Genomic DNA, 27,749 nt, shown 5'->3' on the forward strand with positions numbered 1-27,749 from the left:
TCAGAGGAAGCAGTCGTCGCTCCCTACACGCTGGATGGCTACAAAGAACTTGCGGCAGAGGAGGCACGAGATCAGAGAGGAGGCGGCGAGTCTTCTTTTGCGGCCGTGACTGTTCCTCGGAAGGAATCGGCCGAGGCGGAGGAAGCGGAGGTACGTCGCTGGGAAGGCCTCGGAGGAGTGTCGATCTCGCAGTCGCGATGCGTGATCTGGAAGCGAGGACAGAAAGTCGCTGGATAGAAAGACGACATGGGTAGAGGAAAGACGACGCGGGGTAGAGGAAAGAAATTAGGGTTTTAACTTGGCTCTGATACCATGTACAAAGTAAAACCTAAATTCTCGTATATTGGGAACCACGAGTTAGGTCTTTATATAGAAAAGAAGATATACACCAAATGACAAAAATACCCCTATAATTATTCTAACAGTGTACTTTTCCATAGCACCTCATCCTTCGGATGCATTGAGCCTGTCGACTCCTTTCCTATATCATCCTTCTCGCTAGCTACGTCTTCCACTTGACTTCTTGTGTTCCTAAATTCCTGTAAAATAGTTTAATTATTATTTGTCTTCCATTGCAGATTTGCAAAATGTGTCCAATGCACTCATCCATCGGGCTCTCCAATTGTGGTATTAGAGCCTGATCGTGCTTCAATATAATCATAAAATTATTTTATGAGTCCTAGTTGGTTATAAATTCAATTTAAAAAAAATTCTTGATTTTTTAAGAAATTCTAATTTTAAAAAGTTTTCTAATTTACAAAATTCTAATTTTAAAAATTTTCTAAAATAATTTACGAAATTCTAATTTAGAAAGATTAGGAATTAATTAAGAAATTATAATTATGAATATATTTCATAATCGGTTAAGAGATTTTAAATTAGGAAATTATTTCTTAATTAATTAGATTTTCTTGATTAAGAATTATTTATGTAATTAAGTTTGGAAATTATTTCCTAATTTAATTAAGACATTTTGATTTATAGAAATCAATTCTTAATCATATTTTATTTTCAAATAAAAATATATGATAGCTATGACATTAATTATGCCTTAATTAGTTGTATTAATTGTGTCATGCCATGTCATATTCCATGATTAGATACATTAATTATATCATACCATATTTGCTATATAGATTGCTTTATTATTTGAATGGAAGAGGGGATGAGACCTAAAAACCCTTACGAAATTATTAAAACATACACTTTCCATTAATATGTAAGAGCCAGATTTTGATTTATTGATTGGATTATTGGACTCACTTCAAATCCAACTTAAAATTAAATATGTTCGAACTATTGAGATATGATCTCATGATTAACCAACTGACTTTAACTTGAAGCATTAATTTTTTTGGACTCACTCCAAGGTCAATGTGGATAGAGGTGAAGTTGGGTGATATATATATGATGTATATATATTAATGAGTTGACAACCCGATGTTTATATGAATATCAATTAGTTGATAGCATAATGTAATAGTTGTTGGATCGATTACGCACATGAGAGGAGGGTGAATCACGTGGTTTTCAAAAACTCGTTCTTTTTGGTTTTGAAATCACGAGTATGTACAGCGGAAATTAATTAAAAAGGCGAATAACACAGGAAAACATGAGTGATTTTACTTGATTCAGAGCATTCAGCGATTCCTACTCCAAGACCTAGGTCCCATGGACCTATCGATAGGTAATCTACTAAAAACCTCTTTTGGTATCTCTGGAAGAGGGAATCAAGTACAGAGAAAGTTCGGAGAAGTGTAACAGACTACACTTTCTTTTTGCAGAATTTAATTACAACTAGAAATCTTGTTACCAACACTTTAGGAATTGATGTGAAAGTGCTCGTGTGTCGGAGTCAGTCTGCCTATCATAATCAAAAGTCATCGGATCAGTCGTTGGATGCAACAACTTTTTAGTAGAGTCGTAGCAGGAGCCCGGAGCAGTCGGAGCCTCAAATGGACGCGTAGTAGCTCGTATATGTGTTGTTCTTCAATGCCTTCTCGAGATAGCCTTATAAAAGGTTTGGAAGGCGCCTCCAATGAGGTAAATTCAATCCCAAATAGTTCGATACTTATCCGCTGTGACATTAAAAATTTATCCTGTGGAAGACGCCTTCCATAGCTATGGAAGGCGCCTTTTATGAACAGTACGAAGACGCCTTCACTGCTTGAAGGCGCCTTTAGGCACTATTCATTCGAAGGTAATTTTCTTCTCCTTGCCCTGCAAAATAATGTTAGTCCAAAATATTCTACAAAACAAGTATTAGGATAATTTAATAATAATAAAGAGTAGTAATTAGTTCATGTTTACCCAAGACTAGGAACTAGTCAAGGTTTCAGCTTAGGGATCCCAAATAGACCTAAACTAGATCAATGCCTACTGTCCCTTTAATCGGGATGCATCCTCACTTGGTCACTCTCCTCCAGTGACTTACCTTAACTTACCAGTTTGCCAGACATCCGGTCATCCCGTCGACCTACCTAGACTTCATGCTAGATATCCGGTCAACCCGTCGACCTATCTGGGCTTCGTACCAACTATCCGGTCGGCTTATCAACCTAGCTGGATTTCCTGCTAGATATATGGTTAGTTTGTCAACCTATCTGGACTTCTTCTACACACTTAATCAAGTTGTTAGATCACAAGCAAAACCTAACTTAACTTACTTGTCATTCATCAAAACCTGAGTTAGACCGTTAGTGCAAAACTACACCAATAATCTCTCCCTTTTCGATGCATTGACAACCTGGGTTAAGTTAGGAAAAACACACAAAGAATATGGTTTAAGTTATTCAATTTAATTCGTTTCAGAGTTTGCTAATTTAATCAACTTAACCCCTTAACCCTCCCCATTTGGCATTCATCAAACAAAACAGGAATAGATATTTAAGAAAAAGATGTGCTAAGAAAAGTAAAATAAAGAAATGTGTACAATAAATAGTTTTCAGGATTACTTGAGGGAGAAAAAAATCTATAACCATAAAACCTTTCAAAAAACTCTATTTTACAAAATATATGCAAAGATAGTTTTGAAACCACTTAGCATTTCAAAATGATAAAGCAAACATGAAATTTAAAAAAAATGATTTTGAAAAGAACCTTTTCAAAATATTTTTTCAAAGTGTTTTCAAAATATCTTGTAAAGCAGATTAAAGATATTTTTCAAAATAAATTTTAAAACACTGTATATTAGTATTTCATAAGACTAATAAAGTTAAAAATACTTTTAAAATCTACTACCTTTAGAAACTTTAAGGTTTGCCAAAAATAATTTTGAAAATGCCAAGTGCTCCAGAAAAACTTTAAAAGCTTAAAAAAAAGGTTAAAATGCTAAGTGCCGCAACATTTAAAATTGTTTTACAGTAGTTTGAAAAAATTGAAACAGTTTTCAAAATAATTTTTTGAAACATGTAATAATTTAAAAATGGATTTTTGAAAGAGTAAAATGGAATGTTTTCAAAATTTTGTTGACTTATTTATCCTCTCCCCGAACCTAAGATTACTTCAAAATAAGTTGATCAACTATGAGTTGTCCTTAACTGCCTAACCGTTAGTTACTAACTAACTATTAGAAGATAGCACTTGGTTAGTCAGATTAAGTTATTTTATCCAGTTAGTGTTTGACTAACCTGAATTACTTAACCTGATTGCTATAGATTTGGTATTTAACGCCCAAACTTATGTTGACGCACTGATATAAGCATCTTAAGTCCAGGCAATATGCCTATGCATCTCACCCTTTTCTAAGTTTAGGAATACACAAACAAGGTAACTCTAATGTGTTGGTGAGATGCTCAAGTCCTAGATCTATAGGAACATGCTTTCTAAGAATTTGATTTAGACTAAGGATAAAATTGATTTTGAAATTCTAAAAATAAGGGAATTTTGAGAAAAATAAATAAAGAATTTTATCCTAGAATTTAGAAATTTTGAAAATAATTTTTAAAAATGATGGCCTTAGTCTATGAAACATATTCCTAATTTTAACAATCAGACAAAAAAACGAACTGAAAATAGTAAGTCAAGTCATGTACAATGCATAATAATGTATGTAACACGATTAGGTCTGATCATCGTCAGTAGGTGGTGGTAAGGGTCGCTTAGGAGTGCGCAGAGCCTAAAGAATCTGCTAAAATCTGGTGGTCATGTTGTCTTAGAGAGAAGTAAATCTAGTGGTCATCTCCCCCTAGAGTGTGCTGAATCCATCCGAGACTGACGGCCGAAACTGTGTAGAAGACTCCTCAACTCGAGCTACTCGATTCTCGACGGATATATAAGTCGAGGGTTGGGTCAAGGTCGGGGGCTGGGCTAAAGTGGGAGGATATCCAAATATCTCCTCAGCCGTAAACTCTGGCTACTCCTCTCCCTTGGCTGGAATAAAAGGTGGAAACTCATCCTCGGCCTTGACTAGTATGACTAGTAAGGCACACCTCTCCAAGCTAGAATCTCCTGAGCGGTGATGTCTATATGTGCTAATGCTAGCTGATGCTAACCAAACTTGTCATATGCACTAAGGGAAGTAGTCCTCCCTTGGGTCATATCTATCTCTAAGGTCAAAAATATATATGTCAAAATATGACAATAGGGCATGTGGACCTCAGACCTAGTGATAAGATCAGATGCATGTATAATATTATGAAATATATGTAATGCAATGCCAATGACTAGACACTGATAGATGTCATACAAAAAGAAGGAGTGGGAAGGTCTCATCATCGCAATGTCACAAGATGTGATCGGCAAAATGCATGTAGTCAAGACTCGATACAGGATATAGTCCTGGACCCTGAGTGAGAGTGACCTAAAGTTAGTCACTGTAGGTACTCTCTCCTCCCCAAAAAAATACATGAAGATAGTATCTAATGTAATATGGGCGTAGGGCTCACCAAATGGTAGATCCTTACTAGGGTAACACAAAATAGACATGCCGATGTCTTGAGTCCTAGGCTAGTATATAATAAAGTAGGTGAAAAATGAAAATCCTTTCCACCAACTCTGGTAGAGTAGGTCAGGTCATCTATCCGTTCTATGTTATTATAGAACTGAGCACATAAATCAAGATTTACTGCATGACTGCAATAAACAGTTTTTCTAATTGGTAATGCTCAATGACCTGTGTAATAGGGGTGCAATACTGGGTAAAAAAGGTCCTATTCAAGTACCTAGATTTCAATGGACTATATGTATGCTTAATAAAATCTAGCCTAAGCCGCTCGGTGGGAAACCTAGCATCAACAAATGGAGCATTACTAGTGCTAGGGGAAACATGTCGTCTTATCCTAATTTTATACACATATAGGTATAAATAGACAAGAAAAATGTATATAAACTAAGTATTGAAGATACATATTGAGGTAAGGTATACCTAGGAGGCATTTTTGAGACTTTGAGATGAAAATGTTGAGAAATCTGGGTTGGAAGGTGCTTTGTTGCTGCTGAAATCGCGAACAGAACTCGATTCTATTTGTTGAAAGACACGGTTGAAGGCGCCTTCAAGCTTCATGGAAGGCGCCTTCCATATCTTATGGAGGGCACCTTCAAACGGCTAAAGGCGCCTTCCACAGTTTAGGCGAGATTTTTCCCACCTCTCTTGGGGGTGCCTCCGATGGTGTCAGAGGCACCTTCGGGAGGCACCCTTTTCATTTTTTTTTAATTTTGAAGTTAATTTTAAATTTAAGTCTAAGTTAAGTTTAATTTTATTTTTAAATTTAAATTTAAAATTTTTAATTTTAATTTTACTTTTTTAATTTTAAGTTTTTTTTTTAATTTTTTAAATTTTAATTTTAAGTTTAATTTTTTAAATTTTAAGTTTATTTTTATTTTTAATTTTACTTTAAATTTTTAAGTTTAATTTCAATTTTAATTTAAAGTTTAAATTTAATTTATGTTTAAGTTTAATTTAAGGTTTAAGTTTAATTTAAAGTTTAAGTTTAATTTAAAGTTTAAGTTTAAATTAAGGTTTTAGTTTAATTTAAAGTTTAAGTTTAATTTTTAAGTTTAAGTTGAATTTGATTTGAATTTAGATTAAATTTAGTCCTTAGTTATCTCACCCGATCTACGTTTTCAATTAGGGAATCTTATAATTTTGTGAGAAGAGTTAAAATTTAATTTCAAGATTTGATTTAACTTTGTATTAAATTTAAGTTTAGCTTTGGGTTCAACAAACAGGTATTCTTTGGATAAACTTCTGGGCTATGGTGAGTCACCTAGATATCATTATAGTAACCATGCCTTTGAGGTTTTTCAAATAGTCCTATCCACTGAACTTAGTACAAAATCTTGGTCTAACTAGTTAGGATTCGTAAGGGGTAGCTTCAGTTAGTTCCACTAAGCCAAATGCACCAGGTCAAAGCCATATCTTCCTAGACATGCACAGACTGAGCTTTCCTAACCTACTATCATCCAAAACATCACCAGTACAGTAGGTCAAGTTAAACTTTTGACCCTCTTTGGCCTAGTCCTAATTACCCATCCGGGTAAATTATTATTTTGGAGGTGCCAACTAATTTAGAGCCTCCCCCTGAATTATTGAATCTTTTGGGTTATGTTTTGGGTTTACGTCGATTAGTTTTATAGTTGTAGTATACTTGGTTATAGTTTTTGTTTATATTGTATTTATTTAAGTTAAGTTTAAATAACTTAAGGTTGTTTGTTTTGTACTTATTTTTAAATATTTAAATTTAGAGTTTAAGGGAGAGTCTTTTTTTTTTATTTTGATTTATATAATAAATTTTATCTTTAGGTATGTAATATTGATTGAGTCCTACTTGCGTGATTAGACACACTTTCAGAACCCAAGCTTTACTTTGATTTTTATTTTGGTTAACTAAAGATATAAAAGATTTATTGGTTGAGCTGGGCTTATATCCGAGTCGAACTTATTGTACACAACTCTTTGTGATCCAAGTATTATATCGAGGTACTTGGATCTAGTTGTGAATTTTTGTAGTAACTCTTTTAGTTTAATTGTTTCATTTTTTAATCTGGAATTATCCTCTTCAAGTTTTGCAACTTGAGTTGGGATTTCAGCTTGAATTGGTTCAGTCGTTGCACTCAATTTTAATTGTTCATTAAGTTTATTATTTTCCTTTGTTAGTTTGTTTATTTCATTCTCAGATATAGTTAATTTTTTATTCAAGCATTCAATAACTTTAAAGAACTTTTTACTTAAACCAAAGTATACCTCATTGGAACCTTTGGAAACGAGTATGAACTCGTGGCTTGATTCGGGTTTGGACCCATCTTTCGATTCGTTCTCTGGTTCTGATTCATAAGCCATCAACGCGAGGTAGTTGCTGTGCTTTGGTTCTGCGTTGCCTGATTCATCTCCGGACGACTCACCCCAAGTTGCCTTGAGCACCTTTTTTCTGGTTGTTTTTGATTTGTTGTCTTTCACTTTTGGGCACTCGTTCTTGTAGTGCCCTTTCTTGTTACATCCAAAACAGGTCACATTCTTGTTGTTAGAGTTGGAGGTGGAGTTGATCTTTTGCAAGTCCTTTTTCCTGAAGTTCTTCTTTCTCCTGGTGAACATCTTTCTTACCAAGTTCACACGGTATTCTTTGTAACGACCCGACCCTCTGGCCCATTTGGCGGCCCATTTGGTGACCCTTGGGTCGTCGACCGTCGACCCTTATGTCGTCGGCCCATTTGGTGACCTATCATGTCGTCGACCGACGACCCTTGGCTGTGCCGTTACTCACTAGGACTTTCCACCCCTGGCAGTGGATTTTTGCCTCCCCCACGATTCGAACTCTAAACCTTCAGGCTTAAGTATTAGAGTTTATGAATCCTGGTAACCAAGTGACTCACTTGGTTACCAGGATTCATAAACTCTAATACTTAAGCCTGGAGGTTTAGAGTTCGAATCCCGGGGGAGGCAAAAATCCACTGACCAGGGGTGGAATGTAACGCCCGAAAATTCTCAAAATTATTTTAGAAATATTCTATGATTTTTCTGGAATTTTAGAATATTTTTATGGAATTTTTAGAGTAGCGGAAGTAGCAAAAATAAATAGAAACGTAAAATAGCTTAAGCGGGAATCGAACCCGAGACCTAGCGAACCCTATGACTTATAGATAGCTTTAGTAAACCATGTGGCCCCAGCAGGGGTGTGTTGAAAGAAGAGAGGAACAATTATATTTATGTTAGAGTTGGGCCGAATTACCCACTTAATATAAATAGGGAAATAAATTAGTGAAGAGTTATTTTGATCGTGACTTTTCTTCTCCTCAACCTAATCCCGCCGACCCCTCCTTCTCCCTCATCTCTCGGCGCCAACCACAAGCAAGGCTAGGGTTCCGTCCCCAAGGGCACTTTCCGGCGACGACTTCGACGCGAGGACGCTCCCCTCCGCGAGAGGAACGCATAGACGCGAGAAGATCGTCGAAAGGATCGTCTCCTCCGGAAATCTAGCGATTAGAATCGTAAGAAAACTAGCACAGGAGGTAAGAAACCCCTCACCTGTAGTATAAGTAGCTTCCGTATGAATTTTATGCTTCAGCGTAGGAGTATGTAGATTTTCGGCACCAAGGATGCGAATTAGCGCATACCAAGTGTTCGAATAAATTGTTAGCACAGTTAAAATGCAACTTAGGCATTTTATTAGCTTAGATAAATACAATAGAAGCATTTTCACAGCTTATTTAGTCTTGCTACAGCTCTTATAGGACTAGATGTCCAATGGGTGGGCTCCCACAGTCGCCTCTAGGTTCAGACAACCTAGCTCTAGGTTCAGATAACCTAGAAAGAGCAAGACAAGTAATAATTAGCTATGTGCAGTATTTTACTTTCTCAGTGGCACTGTACCGGATTAGATATCCATTGGGTTGGGCTCCCATAGTCGTCCCTAGGTTCAGATAACCTAGTAATCCTACTAAATTCGGGACTTGCAAACCCGGGTCTAGTTAGGGATGCGCGCACAGCAAGTACAGTTGCCGGGCCCAAACAGCAACATGATTATGTGTTTTCACTTATTATATATAGTTTTCAAACATCACAAAATAGTTATGTGAATTCAGTACAGCTTTAGCATCAGATTAGTATTAGCTTAGCTCAACCATGGTATCAGTTTAGCTTTCTATTGATACAATGTGATAGTTTATAATTAGCTTTATTGCCATGATCAGTTTTGTTTCTATGTGTTGTATGCCATGCCATGCTTAGCATATTCAGTATGTATTTCAAATAGCATGTTTTAAAAACATAATCTGCATTGTATGCATGTTTTGTGAGGTAGATGGTTTCTTACTAAGCTCTCAAGCTTACAGATACTATTTTCCTTATACTACAGATAAAGGTAAAGGGAAGATGGACTAATGGAGGCTGGAGGTCAATGCAGTGATGAAGATGTGTGTGGATGGAACTTGGAACAAAGATCTTAGGGCATCTCAGCGAGTTTTGTTTTGAACATTAAAACTTTTTAACATTTTATTATTCCGCACCTTAGTATGTTAAATGCCATGAACTAGTAAATTATGCACTCTACCATGCTTAGAACATCAGTTATGTGATGCTAGATTGTGTCCTAGTCATTTTAGAACTTGTGTGTGTGATTGAGGCACGAAACAGTGCTAAAATTAGACTTCTATACGAAATCAGAAACCCCAATCGATCGGCCGATCGATTGGAGGCTTCTCGATCGATCAGCCGATCGATTGAGAAGTTCGTACCGCGAACAGTAAGCTCTTGGATCGATCAGCCGATCGATCCGGATGCCTTCTGTCGCGAACAGAAAGCTCTGGGATCGATCACTGGATCGATTGGCCAGTCTGGATCGATCAGCCGATCGATCCAGAATATTGCCCCGAGCATAGTAGCGTGCTGAATCGATCACTGGATCGATCCAACCTAAGTTCCGTATACAGTAGCCACCTGGATCGATCAATGGATCGATCAAGCCATTCCAATCGATCCGTGGATCGATTGGGAGGCCTGGTGTCAGTAAGAAACCCTTAGTTAAGTTCCTTGACCATTGGGGGATGTAATATATGTCATGAATTGTTTAGATTACACCCCTTAGCACATATAGAATCAAGAAATGGTAATAGTTTAGCAAAGTTTTAATTAGTACAGCTTGCGCACCTAGACTTAGTGATGGTCATGGATATAGTTTAGCACATCATAATGTGATGGTCCAGCCTCACAACCTAGCCAGTAGAAGGCGGGTCGTTACAGAGTGGTATCAGAGCCAGGTTCCATACTTCCTACACACACATCGACATTGAACCTGCAGCTTCCAAGTAAGAATACCTCTCACTTTGTTATGTTTATTGCTTTCATGTTTGTAGATAACTAGAGTATGCTTATCTGTGATAGTAACTAACATGATAGTATTAGCTAGGTAAACATGATGCTTTAGTTATGTATGTCCTTTGTTCCTTTAGAGATGACACGAGGACGCCCAGCTAGTGTTAGTTAGAGCCCTAGAGCCAATCATTTGATGATTGTATGGACTCATTGTATCATATTCTTGTATATTAATAAAGACATTTGTTTGGTTATTATACTTATATTAGTGCCAAATAGACTAAGTATAATAGTGTCCTTGAGTAGAAGGTTCTTACCTATATCAATCGATTGGTTGAATCGATAGTGAGATGATATAGGGAACACTACTCTAAATCATTCCTAGTCGAGTATTAACATTCAGGGACAATGTTAATATAATAAGACTAGCATGTAGGTCAGCTCGATGACTTGATCTCACAAGTCATGGATATAGAGATATCAAGCTGACACATGGGTATGCATTAGAGAATGTATACTGAATGACCCGCCATGAGAAAGTATCATGGATCGTTATATGAGTGTCATATACTTTCTCATGTGGCTATTATTATGACTATTAGTCCTTAGACCTGAAGTCACCATGGATCCCTACATAAGGAGTTATGTACTTTGGTTTCGTCAAACGTCACCCGTAACTGGGTGGACTATAAAGGCGATTACTGGGTATATAACGAATTATGTAGAGGGATGTGAGTGATGTAGATGGGATCTATCCCTCCCATATAACGGGAGCGACATCGGTATTCTTGATAGGGTGAGACCACTAAGTGCATGGCCATGCCCAAATGAGTCAACATTAGATGTTGAGCTCATTTGATCGAGTGAGTCTACTTGGATTTCAAGATTTAGATTGATTAGAGGATGACACGGTCTATACCTCATATTGATCAATCTAGATGTCTAGGATAGAAGGACAATGTCTCATATATTGTGAGGAGTCACAATTAGTAGTCACAAGGTGATGTCGGATCTCGACATTCTTGTAACTTGGGTAGTAATGATGTGTTGCTAGATACCGCTCATTACTTATACTCCTAAATGGGTTTAGGGCATTGCCAACGTTACAAGAACCTATAGGGTCACACACTTAGGACAATTTGATGGAGATTAGGTTCATATGATGAACCAAGAGGATTAGATTCATTTGATGAATCAAATTGGATTAAGAGTAATCCTAATTGGGCTAACTTGAGTTTGACTCAAGTTGATTCATGTGTTCAATGAGTCTAATTTAGATTTTGACTCATTGAATCAATTTAATTTAATGAATTAGATTCATTATATTAAGTTGGCTCGAATCAAATGGTTAGATTAGATCAACCATGGTAGAGATTGAGTCAAGTTTGACTTGACTTGAGAAGGAAGACCAAAGGTCAATTTTGAATTGACCTTTTGCCACCTCATTGGTGAGTTGGCATTAGGTGGACCAATAATAATGTTCCACATCATCATGGGTGCCACCTCATGGAAGTTACAAAGCCATTCTCTTAATGGCTTCATATTAATTGCAATTAATGCAATTAATTTGTGAGTTTTTTGAGAGTGGCCGACCACTTTGTGTTGGTGTGGGAATTCATTTTTCCATTCAAGTGGTGTAACTCCTTCTCCTTCCTTGGGTTCTCTTCTTGCTCTCCCTCCTCTTCCTTGCCGTGACCTATCAAGGTGATAGCACACCTTTGTTTAGGTTTTCTCCATCAAGAATTGTTTGTGTGGATACTTCTAGAGGACCGACGCTTGACGGTCTAGAGATCCGACAACTTCTTGGACGAGCGGGAACGCGAAGGGCTTCGCTACAAGGGTAATGATCTTAACTTTAGTGTAGATCTAAAGTTTTTACAAACTCGTACAAGAAAAAAGGTTTTTCGAAAAGTGTTGTTTACGAATCTTTGCACGAGATCCATGGCTTTGGGTAACTCGGGGTTTCCGCGACGCGAAAAAGCGGTTTTCGCGGCCCGACGAACCCAACAGTGGTATCAGAGCCACGTGCAAAGACTTGTACGAGTTCATTTGTATTTTTATGAAAAATATACCTTCTGTGATTTTCTGTAAAAATTGAGTGTTTAGAGTTTTTATGAGTAATTTTTCCGTAGAAGCGAAGCACAAGTGTCTCGGCACTTATAGGCTTCGGCTACCGGAAAGTTTTCTTTTAAACGGCTTCGTTTTGCCCCAAATCCGTTTGGGACAGTGGGGTCGGGTGCCATTAGATCGCAAAGGAGCAACTCACGATGGTTAGATCGTGGGTAGGGGCGTTGCCCCTAACCCCGCAAGGGAATTTGCTTCGCGATTGCACCCGAAATCGCTAAAAACGAACCCGCCGGGAAGATTTTTTCCGAAACGGCAATGTCTCGACCCAAATCGTTTTGGGACAGCGGGTTTAGGCGCTGTTGGATCACAAAGGAACCCTCACGATGGTTAGATCGCGGGTAGGGGCGCTGCCCCTGGGCCCCGCAAGGGGATCCGTTCCGCGATTGCGCCCGAAACCGCTAAACGGGACCGCCGGGAAATTTTACTCGTAAAAATTGTAAAAATTATTTTTAAAATTATAGAAAATTATGAAAATATATAATTTTGAATTATATATTAATTTTGTGATAGTCATGGCCCAAAAACCCAATATGATTGGTTGTGTTGTAATTCATAATACGGCCTGCGTGCCGTTATGTGTTTGCGAGTGTTGTATTATATTTGCGACCTGCGCGTCGTGCCTTCTCTTATATTCTTGTTGTAAATTAGATTTAGACTCGAATGTAACTCAAGTTTCAAATTGTAATGTACAAATTGGAGCGGTGGAGGGTCCACACGAGACGGAGTTCCGAGGCGGGCACGAGCAACACAAGGTGGTCAAAGGGAGGAGCTTGGAGAAGCTGTTGACCCTAGGTTGACCAATCGATCTTCTCATTGGCTTGAGAAGATCGTAGTAGGGCCATGACTAAATCACAAATAGATTAATTAATTGCTTGTGTATGTGATGCATATTTAATAAGTAGTTAATTAATTAGTGCCTTACGATTAGATTAGATCTAAGTCGTGCACATGATGCACCCTTGTGATTAGATTAGATCTAAGTCGTGCACAAGATGCATCCTTTTCGATTAGATTAGATCTCAATCGACTCAACTCTAATGCCTAACCGTGCCGTGATACCTATCACTATCTCGATCACATGTATTGTTGAATCTGCCAAAGCAGAGCAATACATATTATCTTGGTAGGGTACGGAGGGACAATCTTGGTCCCGCCTATCAACGCATGGGTGAATACAAACTCAATTAGATTGAGTATTCCTAGTTACTCGGTTGGATCGAGTCAACTATAGGCATTATTCCAATGGTTGGAAAGGTAGGACAAAATCACGTTTATATTAATTCTCGGGCGTATTAGCCAAAGCTAACTCGAGTTTTAATATAAATGCGGATTTTATTCTATAAACAAGAGTTGCATAGAGATGTAATTGGTAATCGTTACCTACCGATCATACTATGCCTTGGGCGTATTAGCCAAAGCTAACTCAAGGGTTAGTATGATGTGGATCTTGTCCCACAAGAATTATTGTATTCAGTGGGAGCATCATTTAATTAAAGGCCTAATTAAATGATTTTAAAAGAATATGATATTTATTTCTGCAAATTTTCTGTTATAGATAACCATGACGTCGAACACGAATTCCTTCTCCCTGTGATCTGTCCTTGAGAAGGACAAGCTCAACGGAGCGAATTTCCTGGACTGGTACAGGAACTTGAGAATAGTTCTCACCCAGGAATGTAAACTGTACGTTCTGGAGAAGCCCATTCCGGAGGCTCCTCCTGCCAATGCCCCGCGAGCTGACAAAGATGCTTACAAGAAGCATCAAGATGATGCATTAGATGTGTCCTGTCTAATGCTCGCGACCATGAACTCTGAGCAACACGAGTTGATGGGCGCTTACGATATGGTTGAGCATCTTCGCCAACTATATCAGGGACAAGCGAGGCATGAGAGATTTGAGATCTCTAAGGCACTGTTTCAGTGCAAGATGTCAGACGGGGCTCCCGTAGGTCCTTATGTACTCAAGATGATTGGGTACATAGAGAACCTACAAAGACTGGGGTTCCCACTTGGCCAAGAGTTGGCCACTGACTTGATCTTGCAGTCCTTGCCGGATAGCTATAGTCAATTCGTTCTCAACTATAACATGAACGAGATTGACAAGCCACTGCCCGAGCTACTTAGTATGTTACGAACTGCTGAGATTAACCTTAAGAAGGTTAAGCCCATTCTGATGGTCCAGAAGTACAAGGGCAAGGGCAAGCCCAAAGGTAAGGGAAAGTCCCAAACCAAGGGCAAAGGCAAGACACTGAAACCTAAAGGAGGGGTCGCCAAGGACACTGCGGTCAGACCCGGCACTGGAAGAGGAACTGCAAAGTATACTTGGAGGATCTTAAGAAGAAGCGAAGTGAGACTTCCACTTCAGGTATATATGTTATAGAAGTCAATCTATCTATTTCTACATCATGGGTATTAGATACTGGATGTGCTTCTCACATTTGTACTGATGTGCAGGCGCTGAGAAATAGCAGAGCATTGGCAAAGGGCGATGTGGACCTACGAGTAGGCAATGGAGCACGGGTTGCTGCTTATCAGCTATCTCTGCCCTCTGGGCTTGTACTAGATTTAGATGATTGTTGTTATGTGTCTGCTCTTACTAAGAACATAGTTTCAGTTTCTTGTTTAGATAAGAAAGGATACTCTTTTATAATAAAAGACAAATGTTGTTCTGTTTATTTAAAAGATATGTTCTATTGTAGTGGACCACTAATAAACGGACTCTATATTCTAGACCTTGAGAGCCCTATTTATAACATAAATACCAAGAAGTTCAAGTCAAATGACCTGAACCAAACTTATCTCTGGCACTATCGCTTAGGTCATATAAATGACAAGCGCTTATCCCAGCTCCATAAGGATGGTTTGCTGGACTCATTTGATTTTGAATCATATGAGATATGCGAGTCATGCCTACGAGGCAAAATGACCAAGACTCCTTTTAGTGAACACAGCGAGAGAGCGACTGATTTGTTAGGACTCATACATAGTGATGTATGTGGCCCTTTCAATCTCGCTGCTAGAGGCGGTTATAGATACTTCATCACATTTACCGATGACTTCAGTAGATATGGTTATGTGTACTTGATGACACATAAGTCTGAATCCTTTGAAAAGTTCAAAGAATTCAAGAATGAAGTACAGAACCAGCTTGGCAAGAGTATTAAGATACTTCGATCAGATCGAGGTGGAGAATACCTTAGCCATGAGTTTCATGACTACCTAGCTGAATGTGGGATTCTATCCCAACTCACTCCTCCTGGAACACCACAGTGGAATGGTGTATCCGAAAGGAGGAATCGTACCCTATTAGATATGGTACGATCTATGATGAGTCACACAGATCTTCCGACATATCTATGGGGATATGCTCTAGACACGGCAGCTTTCATACTCAACCGAGTTCCATCAAAGGCCGTGATAAAGACACCATATAGGATATGGACTGGGAGAGATGCCCAGGTGTCTTTCATGAGGATTTGGGGCTGTGAGGCTTACGTACGACGTCAAGTCTCAGACAAATTAGGACCCAAATCCGACAAGTGCTATTTCATCGGATATCCCAAGGAAACTAAGGGATATTACTTCTACATTCCCAGTCAGCACAAGGTAGTTGTGGCAAAGACTGGGGTCTTTCTAGAAAGGGATTTTGTTTCTAGAAAGACTAGTAGGAACGCGTTCGATCTTGAAGAAGTTCAAGATGCGAACAATAGCACTAATGCCTCGATGGAAATTGAATTGGAACCACAAAGTGTTGTGGATGATGTTGTTCCACAAGGAGTTGAGGAACAACAACCAGTTCATATAGACATACCTCTTCGCAGGTCTGATAGGGTACGTCGTCAGCCTGAGAGAAACTCATTTCTCTTGTCTGACCATGATGACATTGTGCTCATAGAGGATGAGCCTACCACCTATCAGGAAGCTGTGATGAGACCAGATTCCGAGAAATGGCTAGAAGCCATGAGATCCGAGATGGAATCCATGTACACCAACCAAGTATGGACTTTGGTTGATCCACCTGAAGGGGTAAAACCCATAGGGTGCAAGTGGGTCTTTAAGAGAAAGACTGACATGGATGGACTTATCTATAAGGGTCGCTTGGTAGCTAAAGGTTTCAAGCAGATTCATGGTATTGACTATGATGATACCTTTTCTCCAGTAGCGATGTTTAAGTCCATTCGGATCATGCTTGCTATTGCAGCCTACCATGACTATGAGATATGACAGATGGATGTCAAAACCGCGTTTCTGAATGGAAACCTACTCGAGGATGTGTACATGACACAACCTAAGGGTTTTGTAGATCCACAACATACTAGTAGAGTATGCAAGCTGCATAGGTCCATATATGGACTAAAGCAAGCATCTCGGAGCTGGAATCTTCGATTCGATGATGCAATCAAACAGTTTGGTTTCATCAAGAACGAAGATGAACCTTGTGTCTACAAGAAGATTGTAGGAGACATAGTTGTCTTCCTCATATTGTATGTGGATGACATACTACTCATTGGGAAGGACATCCCTATGCTTCAGTCTGTCAAGACTTGGCTAGGGAGTTGCTTTTCAATGAAGGACTTAGGTGAGACATCCCGCATTCTAGGGATACAGATCTATAGAGATAGATCTAAGAGATTGCTTGGCCTATGTCAGAGTACATACATTGACAAGGTACTCCTTCGGTTTGCCATGCAGAATTCCAAGAAGGGATTTCTGCCAATGTCACATGGCGTGAGTCTTTCGAAGACTCAAGGTCCTTCTTCTAGAGAGGAGAGAGACCGCATGGATCAGATCCCTTATGCCTCAGCCATAGGATCGATCATGTACGCTATGCTATGTACTCGACCTGATATCTCGTATGCTTTGAGCATGACGAGTAGATACCAGTCAGATCCAGGTGAAAGTCACTGGATAGCGGTCAAGAATATTCTTAAGTACTTAAGAAGGACTAAAGAATATTTCTTGATATATGGAGGCAATGATGAGCTAGCTGTAAAGGGTTACAGTGATGCTAGCTTCCAGCAGGATGACTATAGATCGCAATCGGGGTTCGTATTTTGCATAAATGATGGTGTGGAAGAGTTCAAGCAGGATACGATGGTGATTCTACAAGAGTACATTCTTTGCATCGAGGCAGAAGGAGGCGCTTGGATCCGCAAGTTCATCATCGAACTTGGGGTGGTTCCTAGCATTCGACCCCATTGAGCTCTATTGTGACAACAATGGAGCTATAGCACAGGCAAAGGAACCTCGCTTACACCAGCGGACCAAGCACATACTACGGCGCTTCCATCTCATTCGAGAGATTATCGATAGAGGAGATGTGAAGATTTACAGAGTACCTACAGAGGCTAACATCGCAGATCCCTTGACCAAGGCTTTGGCACAGAGGAAGCATGAGGGTCACACTAGGTCATTAGGCCTTAGAGCCTATACTGATTGGCACTAGTGCTAGTGGGAGATTGTTAGTTAGAGCCCTAGAGCCAATCATTTGATGATTGTATGGACTCATTGTATCATATTCTTGTATATTAATAAAGGCATTTGTTTGGTTATTATACTTATATTAGTGCCAAATAGACTAAGTATAATAGCGTCCTTGAGTATAAGGTTCTTACCTATATCAATCGATTGGTTGAATCGATAGTGAGATGATATAGGGAACACTACTCTAAATCATTCCTAGTCGAGTATTAACATTTAGGGACAATGTTAATACAATAAGACTAGCATGTAGGTCAGCTCGATGACTTGATCTCACAAGTCATGGATATAGAGATATCAAGCTGACACATGGGTATGCATTAGAGAATGTATACTGAATGACCCGCCATGAGAAAGTATCATGGATCGTTATATGAGTGTCATATACTTTCTCATGTGGCTATTAGTATGACTATTAGTCCTTAGACTTGAAGTCACCATGGATCCCTACATAAGGAGTTATGTACTTTGGTTTCGTCAAACGTCACCCGTAACTGGGTGGACTATAAAGGCGATTACTGGGTATATAACGAATTATGTAGAGGGATGTGAGTGATGTAGATGGGATCTATCCCTCCCATATGACGGGAGCGACATCGGTATTCTTGATAGAGTGAGACCACTAAGTGCATGGCCATGCCCAAATGAGTCAACATTAGATGTTGAGCTCATTTGATCGAGTGAGTCTACTTGGAGTTCAAGATTTAGATTGATTAGAGGATGACACGGTCTATGCCTCATATTGATCAATCTAGATGTCTAGGATAGAAGGACAATGTCTCATATATTGTGAGGAGTCACAATTAGTAGTCACAAGGTGATGTCGGATCTCGACATTCTTGTAACTTGGGTAGTAATGATGTATTGCTAGATACCGCTCATTACTTTTGCTCCTAAATGGGTTTAGGGCATTGCCAACGTTACAAGAACCTATAGGGTCACACACTTAGGATAATTAGATGGAGATTAGGTTCATATGATGAACCAAGAGGATTAGATTCATTTGATGAATCAAATTGGATTAAGAGTAATCCTAATTGGGCTAACTTGAGTTCGACTCAAGTTGATTCATGTGTTCAATGAGTCTAATTTAGATTTTGACTCATTGAATCAATTTAATTTAATGAATTAGATTCATTATATTAAGTTGGCTCGAATCAAATGGTTAGATTAAATCAACCATGGTAGAGATTGAGTCAAGTTTGACTTGACTTGAGAAGGAAGACCAAAGGTCAATTTTGAATTGACCTTTTGCCACCTCATTGGTGAGTTGGCATTAGGTGGACCAATAATGATGTTCCACATCATCATGGGTGCCACCTCATGGAAGTTACAAAGCCATTCTCTTAATGGCTTCATATTAATTGCAATTAATGCAATTAATTTGTGAGTTTTTTGAGAGTGGCCGGCCACTTTGTGTTGGTGTAGGAATTCATTTTTCCATTCAAGTGGTGTAACTCCTTCTCCTTCCTTGGGTTCTCTCCTTGCTCTCCCTCCTCTTCCTTGCCGTGACCTATCAAGGTGCTAGCACACCTTTGTTTAGGTTTTCTCCATCAAGAATTGTTCGTGTGGATACTTCTAGAGGACCGACGCTTGACGGTCTAGAGATCCGGCAACTTCTTGGACGAGCGGGAACGCGAAGGGCTTCGCTACAAGGGTAATGATCTTAACTTTAGTGTAGATCTAAAGTTTTTACAAACTCGTACAAGAAAAAAGGTTTTTCGAAAAGATTTGTTTACGAATCTTTGCACGAGATCCATGGCTTTGGGTAACTGGGGGTTTCCGCAACGCGAAAAAGCGGTTTTCGCGGCCCGACGAACCCAACAGCTAGAAGGGCACCAGCCACTGAGCCCCAGCATGAGGCAGGCAGTTCAATGCCTCCCCCAGACCTTACAGCATTAGTGGCTTAGTTACAGCAGCAGTTAGCTGAACAGCAACAGGAGATAGCCACCTTAAAGGCTAATCAGCAAAATACTCCCACAGTCACCCCTAAACCAAACTTAGCAACGCCAGTAGTCTTAGAGGTTCCACCAGTCCAGCCTACATCACCAGTAGCCCCAGCAACAGAGGCAAGAAGAGAAGCCTATCTGATCCAGTGGCAGAGAGTCAAGCCCGAGAACTTCTCAGGCACCAGTGAACCATGGGATGCCCAAGCCTGGTTCAAAACACTGGAGAGTACAATGGAGCTTCTGGACTGGCCAGAACATGAGAAGGTGAAGTGCGCCTCCTTCTGCTTAACAGGAGATGCACGTATGTGGTGGGAGAGAATTAGAGCGAAGCGCCCAGTGAACCAGATGACATGGGCAGACTTCGAGAAAGAATTCTTTGAGGAGTGCTTTCACATGCGGGTCATGAACCGTCACTACGACGAGTTCACTGAATTTTGCCAGGGCAACCTTTCAGTGGAGGAAGCTGTGAAGAAATTCAACAGATTGGCTCGCCTATGCCCTGAACTAGTCAGCACAGAAAAAGAACGAGTCCGGTTGATGCTCAAGATGCTGAGGCCGGAAATAGCAATGAACGTGGCAGGCGGCGTTCATAGGCCGCAAACCACTGAGGAACTAGTCAGCAGTGCTCTGACTACCGAGCACTATCAGAACAATATCAAGCAACAGAAACAAGTTCTCTCAGAATCCAAAGGGCAAGGAGGCTCAGGTACTCAGAAACAATAGGGCCACAACTATAACTGGAAAGGGAACTCCAGCAACAAGCGCAAACCAGGGAGTTACCCAAAGGGAGGATCAGCCAGCAAACAGCCTAGTTATCCCAAATGTGCTACTTGTGGGAAATTCCACCCTGAAGTTTGTTATAAGGGCACAAGAGGATGCTTTGAGTGTGGACAGGAAGGGCATATGGCTAAGCAGTGCCCAAACAAGACTAGTCTTCCTCAACCACAGCCGATTCAGTACGGAGGCCAGCCAGCTCAGTTACATCAGATGCAGGCTGCTCTAGATGGTCCCCACATCAGCCAGGGCAGATTAGAAGCCCCTCCAGCTACGACGAATGCGAGGATCTACTCACTCACCAGAGAGGACGTAGTAAATGCCTCGACAGTTGTTACAGGTCAGATTAGTATTTTACAGCAAAGTACAACTGTCTTATTCGATACTGGGACAACCCATTCTTATATATCCAAGGCATTTGCCGAGAATTTAGCAATACCTTCAGAGGTACTCAGTAGTCAGTTTCTGACGACATTACCTTCAGGAGAAATTATGGCATCCACGCACTGGCTCAGAGCAGTGCCAGTCATTATAGCAGATAGAGAACTCTTTTGTGATCTGATAGTGCTAAATATGACTGACTACGATGTCATTTTCGGAATGGACTTCTTGATCAAATACGGTGCTTCCATTGAGTGCCGTAAACAGAAAGTCGTATTCCAACCAGAAACAGAAGTACAGTTCGAGTACATCGGAGAACCCAAGAGAAAGGCCAAAAAGTTTCTCTCAGTTATGAAAGCACAGAGATTAATGGATTCAGGATGTACGGGATTTTTAGCACACGTAGTTAGTACTAGTCAGGACAAGGACCGACAGCTAGCAGAGGTCCGAGTCGTATGTGACTAGCCAGCAGTCTTCCCTGAAGAGTTACCAGCCTAGCACCAGACAGGGAGATTGAATTTGAGATAGAACTCATTCCCGGTACAAATCCTATCTCCAAAGCACCCTACCGCATGGCTCCAGCGGAACTGAAGGAACTTCATGAGTAACTATGGGAGCTGCTTGACAAAGGCTTCATACGCCCTAGTCACTCACCATGGGGAGCGCCTGTGTTGTTCGTGAAGAAGAAGGACGGGAGCATGCGCCTGTGTATAGATTACAGAGCGCTAAACCAAGTCACGATCAAAAACAGGTATCCTCTTCCCAGAATAGATGACCTGTTCGATCAGCTAAAGGGAGCAGCAGTGTTCTCTAAGATAGACCTCAGATCAGGTTATCATCAGGTGAAAGTTAAAGAAGGGGATATACCCAAGACAACATTCAGGACTAGATACGGACACTATGAGTTCGTAGTCATGCCCTTTGGCCTGACGAATGCTCCAGCTACCTTCATGGATCTCATGAACAGGGTATTCAGGGAGTATTTAGATAAGTTTATCATCGTGTTCATCGATGATATTCTTATCTATTCAGGAACTCAGGAAGAACATGCAGAGCACCTGAAAATAGTATTGCAGACCCTTCAGCAGAACCAATTGTATGCCAAGTTCACAAAATATGAATTTTGGTTGGATCAGGTGTCCTTCCTGGGTCATATCATCTCAAAGGATGGTATCATGGTAGACCCCAGTAAGATAGAAGCTGTGAGTAGTTGGAAAAGACCCAAGAACGCCAGTGAGATCAGAAGCTTTCTGGGATTAGCAGGCTATTATAGAAAATTTGTAGAGGAATTCTCCAGGATAGCCTCCCCACTGACAGCTCTTACCAGAAAGAACAGAAAGTTTCAGTGGACCGAGGACTGCGAGAACAGTTTCAGCGAGCTAAAACGAAGATTGACCAGTGCACCTATTCTGACTCTACCAGAGAATACAGACAGCTTTGATATATATAGTGATGCCTCTAAGTTGGGACTAGGAGCAGTGCTGATGCAAAGTGGCAAGGTGATCGCCTATGCCTCCAGACAACTCAAGGAATATGAGAAGAACTACCCTACTCATGACCTTGAGCTTGCAGCAATGGTGTTCGCTCTCAAAATTTGAAGACATTAATTGTATGGAGCTCAGTGCAGAGTGTATACAGATCATTAGAGTCTGAAGTACTTCTTCACTCAGAAGGATCTGAATATGCGACAGCGTAGATGGCTCGAGCTGGTCAAAGATTATGACATAGACATCCTCTACCACCCAGGAAAACCCAATAAGGTGGCAGACGCACTTAGCAGGAAGTCCGATGCTACCTTATTATCACTAGCAGCCATGTCACCGCTCCTACAGAGAGAGATCACAGATTTTGGTCTCGAACTTATAGTGGGACAGCTCTCTACTATGACATTAGCATCTACCCTGCTTGGTGAAATTCAGACAGCTCAGGAGCAGGACCTTGAAATTCGGAAAATCAAGCAAGGGTTAGCAGAATCAGAAAGTAGAGAATTCAGAGTGTCTGATAGTGAGGTATTATATTTCGGTGACAGACTCTGTGTTCCAGATCAGGAGGAACTAAAGAGGAAGATTTTAGATGAGACTCACAGGACTCCTTATGCGATGCACCCAGGTTCCACCAAGATGTACCAAGATCTAAAGAAACGTTTTTGGTGGCCCGGGATGAAAAGAGACATCGCTAGATATGTTAGCACCTGTCTGACCTGTCAGAGGGTCAAGGCAGAACATCAGCGACCAGGAGGAGTTCCACAGCCTATTCAGATTCCAGAGTGGAAGTGGGAAGACATTTCTATGGATTTCATAGTGGGACTACCCAGAACCACGAATGGTTTTGATACCATCTGGGTAATAGTCGACAGGTTGACTAAATCAGCCCACTTCTTAGCTATCAGAATATCCTACTCCATGGAACAGCTAGCTCAGTTGTATCTCAAGGAGATCGTCAGATTGCATGGTGTCCCACGGACCATTATATCAAATAGAGACAGTAGGTTCACCTCTCACTTCTAGGAGTGTGTACAGTCAGCATTGGGCACTAAGTTGAAATTTAGCACAGCCTTCCATCCTCAGACAGATGGTCAGACGGAGCGGGTAAATCAGGTACTCGAAGATATGCTCCACGCATGTGCCCTAGACTTCAAGGGAAGTTGGTGCAAATATCTGAGTTTAGCAGAATTTGCATACAACAATAACTATCAGGCTACTATCGGTATGACACCTTACGAGGCTCTCTATGGGTGGAGGTGTAGATCTCCAATCTGCTGGTATGAGAGTGGTGAACAGAAAGAACTAGAACTTCAGACAGATCTAGTAGCAGATACCACAGTAGCTATACAGCAGATCCGTCAGAGGATAGAGACAGCTCCACTACAACAAAAACCCTCATAGACATCGGTTTTCCACCGGTGTCTATTTCATTTTCGACCGATGTCTATGAAGCCGATGTAAAAGGTCTGCCATTTTAGACATCGGGTTAAAACCGGTGTAGTATCGCTTAACGACACCGGTCTTCGAATCGATTATTAACCGATGTAGTATCACTTAACGACACCGTTTCATCAACGGTGTAAAACCGATGTAATATTGTATATTAATAACACCAGTTTTGGCAGCGGTAAATGATCGATGTAATAGTAGTTTAATAACACCGGTTTTACAGCGGTGGAAAACCGATGTAATATGAATATTTTTTAACAGCACAAATTTGATTTCCGAAACAATGAAAACCGGCAATAATAAAAAAAAAATACACAAATATTCACAAATTACACAAATATTCTTCATTCAACAATATCCATAAAATACACAAATATTCACAAATTATATAAATAATCTTCTTACAACAGTATCCATAAAATACCCAAACATTCTTTTTACATCAAAAGCTAGCTAATAGATATCAAAATCAAGGTAAAACATTCTTTTTACAACACATCAAGGTAGAACCGCACTTCAAATGTAATCTAGCATGCATTCAGCCCACTCGAACCGCACTTCATCAATTTCAACTCTGGAGTACTTGAGATTTGTAAACTGTAAAAACACATAAATAATATATTAGTAAACCAAGACCAAAAATCATAGTTAAAAAAGTAGTAAGAGCACCAGGTAACAAGATGATTAATTTGAATGCTTAAAAAGAGACATATTCATCATTTATCTCAACCACATCAATGCTTACTTCAATGCTTGCAATAAGGATCTTTAGTGGTTCACAAGCCAAGACTAGTTATTAACCATCCTGTGATGAAAGACGTCCATTGTCAGCTGATGTTGTCATAATTGCAAATGCAGCCATATTTTCGTAAACTATTGATGTCCGCAGACAAAAGTATAAAGAAGATGAATGGTTCATGGACAGAAGACTTAAATTTCTGACCTTATCTGTGTCGACATCATGGATGATTGCATTAATAACTTCTTCTCGGTTTGGACCCAAGTCGTCAGCTAAGGAATCACTGAGTTCTTCAATTTCTATGTATCCACTCTTGTTCAGATCGAAGTATGAGAAGGCTCTGTGCAGGTGTTCATCGTTTCCAATCTTGCTCAAGTGGATTGAGATAGCAACAAATTCTCCGTATTCTAAGGTACCGCTTCCATTGACATCAGCCTGTCATCAACAAGATCGAATAAGAGACAGAGGTTTTAAGTAAGGCATCATGATATTTTCAACGAAGATGATCCTGCTCAATGAGATGTTCGGTTAAGCACTCACTGCTTCCATTAATATCTGAATGTCTGAATCTGAAATCTGGTGACCGAGCTTATGCAAACCGAGTTTCAGCTCCTCAAAGCATAGTTTCCCATCTTGATTAATGTCCATCTTGTCAAACATTTCCTTTATGTCTGCAACTTCCTCGACAGAGAGGTATTCAGCCACAACCTGTAAGAAAGAGCAGAGCAGACTTATCATGCAATATAATTCACTAATCAACAAATAGATAATCAAAATCAAAAGTTGCATGCCTTAAGAGTGTTGAGCTATGATCACTTACCCGTAGAGCTTTCTTTTTAAGTTTGTTCATCCCAGAGAATTGCTGAAGTCTTGCTCGTACGGTTTCACCTAGATTAACATTGGGAGCTTTACTTGCATTCTGCAGCCATGTATGATCTGCGAATTCATAGATTAAGTACATTCTATATAACTAAATTGGTTCGATTAGAAAAGATATCTATATAACTGCTTGTTGATGTTCTATATGTAAGCAAGGCACTATCAGTGAAGATGAGTTTCAAACTGATGACTGGCACCTTCATACATAATAGAATGATGGAACATGCGTTATACTGACTCAACGAGTAAAACATCATTTTCAATGAGAAATAAGTTTCTCTACTCTTACAAAGCATGAACGATCATACAGAGAAACTAACATAACCAATACTTAATACTCTCTTTACAAAGGACGAATAAGCGAGGAGCTAAAAGTTACCAAGAACTTGCTGAGCCGTCAACCTCTTCTTAGGATCTGGTTCGAGCATCTATAAATTATAAAATGAGGAGCATTCAAAAGCCAAGACTGAGATCACTCATCTATCTATCATTTCAACCTAATAAATTAGTTACTTTGGTTTTGCAAAGTCTCCCAATTGTGAGGAAGAATCTATAAAATGAGGAGCATTCAAAAGCCAAGACTGAGATCACTCATCTATCTATCATTTCAACCTAATAAATTAGTTACTTTGGTTTTGCAAAAATATCATGAGGAAGAATCTATAGAAGTACCTGGACAACATGGGAAAATTCATTAAGGAATGCATTTTGTGTGGCTAGGGATAGATGACTGCAAGCCAAAACCTCTAGCATATGCTTGATAGCCAAATCAAGAACTCCAATAAAAGAATACCATGTAAGTAAATGGAAGGAGATAAGGTCAAAAGCATCAAAGATAAATTCACAAATATACAAACAAAGCATAGAGAACCTTCCAACATTGTAGTGAACATGATTAGATATATAACTCCAACCATTTTCTATGTAAACGAAGAGTGCATTCCTGTAAGCTCGAATCGCATGTTGTCTCTACATTTTACAGAATGAATGTTTTACAATTAGCACATAAAACTTTGAACATACTTTAAATATCTGAGACAAGTTTCAATATGAAGATGAATTTGACATGCAATCGAGTACCTGATCAGAAATGTAGTAACGATTTCCAGACAAAACAAGATGAAAACCATACTTGCGTAACATTGGTGGGATGGAAAGCAAATAGCAGTAGGATGCTTGTTCAAGCATCACAGCTGCATGCAGAGAAGGCTCCTGATGACTCACGATGTCAGCTTACCAGTATACTTCCCATTTCTTTCATAATCATCAAGAAAATGAGAAACCACAGTGGATGGAATAACATATCCAATATTTTCAGTGTCTTCGGATCTGCAAACCTAAATGAAATATCTAGTGAGATATGAAAGAAGGTAGAATGCTAATTTAGGTGCAAAAGCAGTACTCAGATGCATTTCCATTAAACATTATTCTGGGACAAAGTTAATCTATAAAAGATTTTTGAAAAGTTTGGAATAGATAAAGTAGGGAAAATAAAAGGCAGATTTAGCAGAAGGAATACCTGGAATGCCACACCAATACACTCACCATGATCATTGAAGGCAGGACCACCACTGTTTCCTGCAAAACAAGTACGTTTCTTTGACAACATTAATATGCTTTTACAAGAATATATCTGTACCTTGCCAGAGAAAGTGGTGCAATAACATCCAACTATCTAAAAAATAAAATGCTATCTTTCTAGCAAGGAAACTAGGTTGAGTTACCAACCAGGGTTTATTGCAGCATCAATCTGAATACCAAGCAGATCATAGGATCCATGAGCATACTAACCTGAAACAGAAGCAAAAAAAAAAGTGATTAATATTAAAAAGCTCATTTGGACACCATGTTCTAAAATTTTCAACCAACTTAAAATTGATAACACTTAAGTCAGCAATTTATCATCTATAAAACAATCTCAACAAGAATATAAAATTCACCAAAAAAATACTAAAAGCTTATGATCACAATTTCATGAAATCAAACCTCAATTCGTGATACCACACCCTTTGTCACAGAGATTGTATCTCCACCAAGTGGATATCCTACAACAGTTACTGAATCCTGTGTATTATATAACTTGTTAGTTTGATGAATTATGGAAGAACAACTAGATTAAATAACCCTATAGAAAAGAGAGCCTTAGAAAATGTTAACTGTTGCAACAACTGAACTTCTACTTGATCACACTTCATCACATAAAGATTTGACAACAAATACAGACTTGGCATACGAAAAGT

General features: G+C 39.5%; 1 protein-coding gene across 1 annotated transcript; it reads right to left on the reverse strand.

Annotated features, from left to right (window-relative positions):
* On the reverse strand, positions 1 to 25,937 carry LOC121979548 (calcium-dependent protein kinase 20-like). Its single transcript, XM_042531540.1, has 5 exons — positions 25,889 to 25,937; positions 25,451 to 25,566; positions 25,171 to 25,338; positions 24,693 to 25,065; positions 1 to 206 (listed from the first exon to the last, which is right to left on the reverse strand). The coding sequence occupies exons 1-5, from the start codon at positions 25,935 to 25,937 to the stop codon at positions 1 to 3; spliced, it is 912 nt and encodes a 303-aa protein (XP_042387474.1).
* Between the last annotated feature and the right edge of the window lie 1,812 nt (positions 25,938 to 27,749).

The sequence above is a fragment of the Zingiber officinale genome, chromosome 5A, assembly GCF_018446385.1.
Source record: "Zingiber officinale cultivar Zhangliang chromosome 5A, Zo_v1.1, whole genome shotgun sequence".
NCBI lineage: Eukaryota > Viridiplantae > Streptophyta > Magnoliopsida > Zingiberales > Zingiberaceae > Zingiber > Zingiber officinale.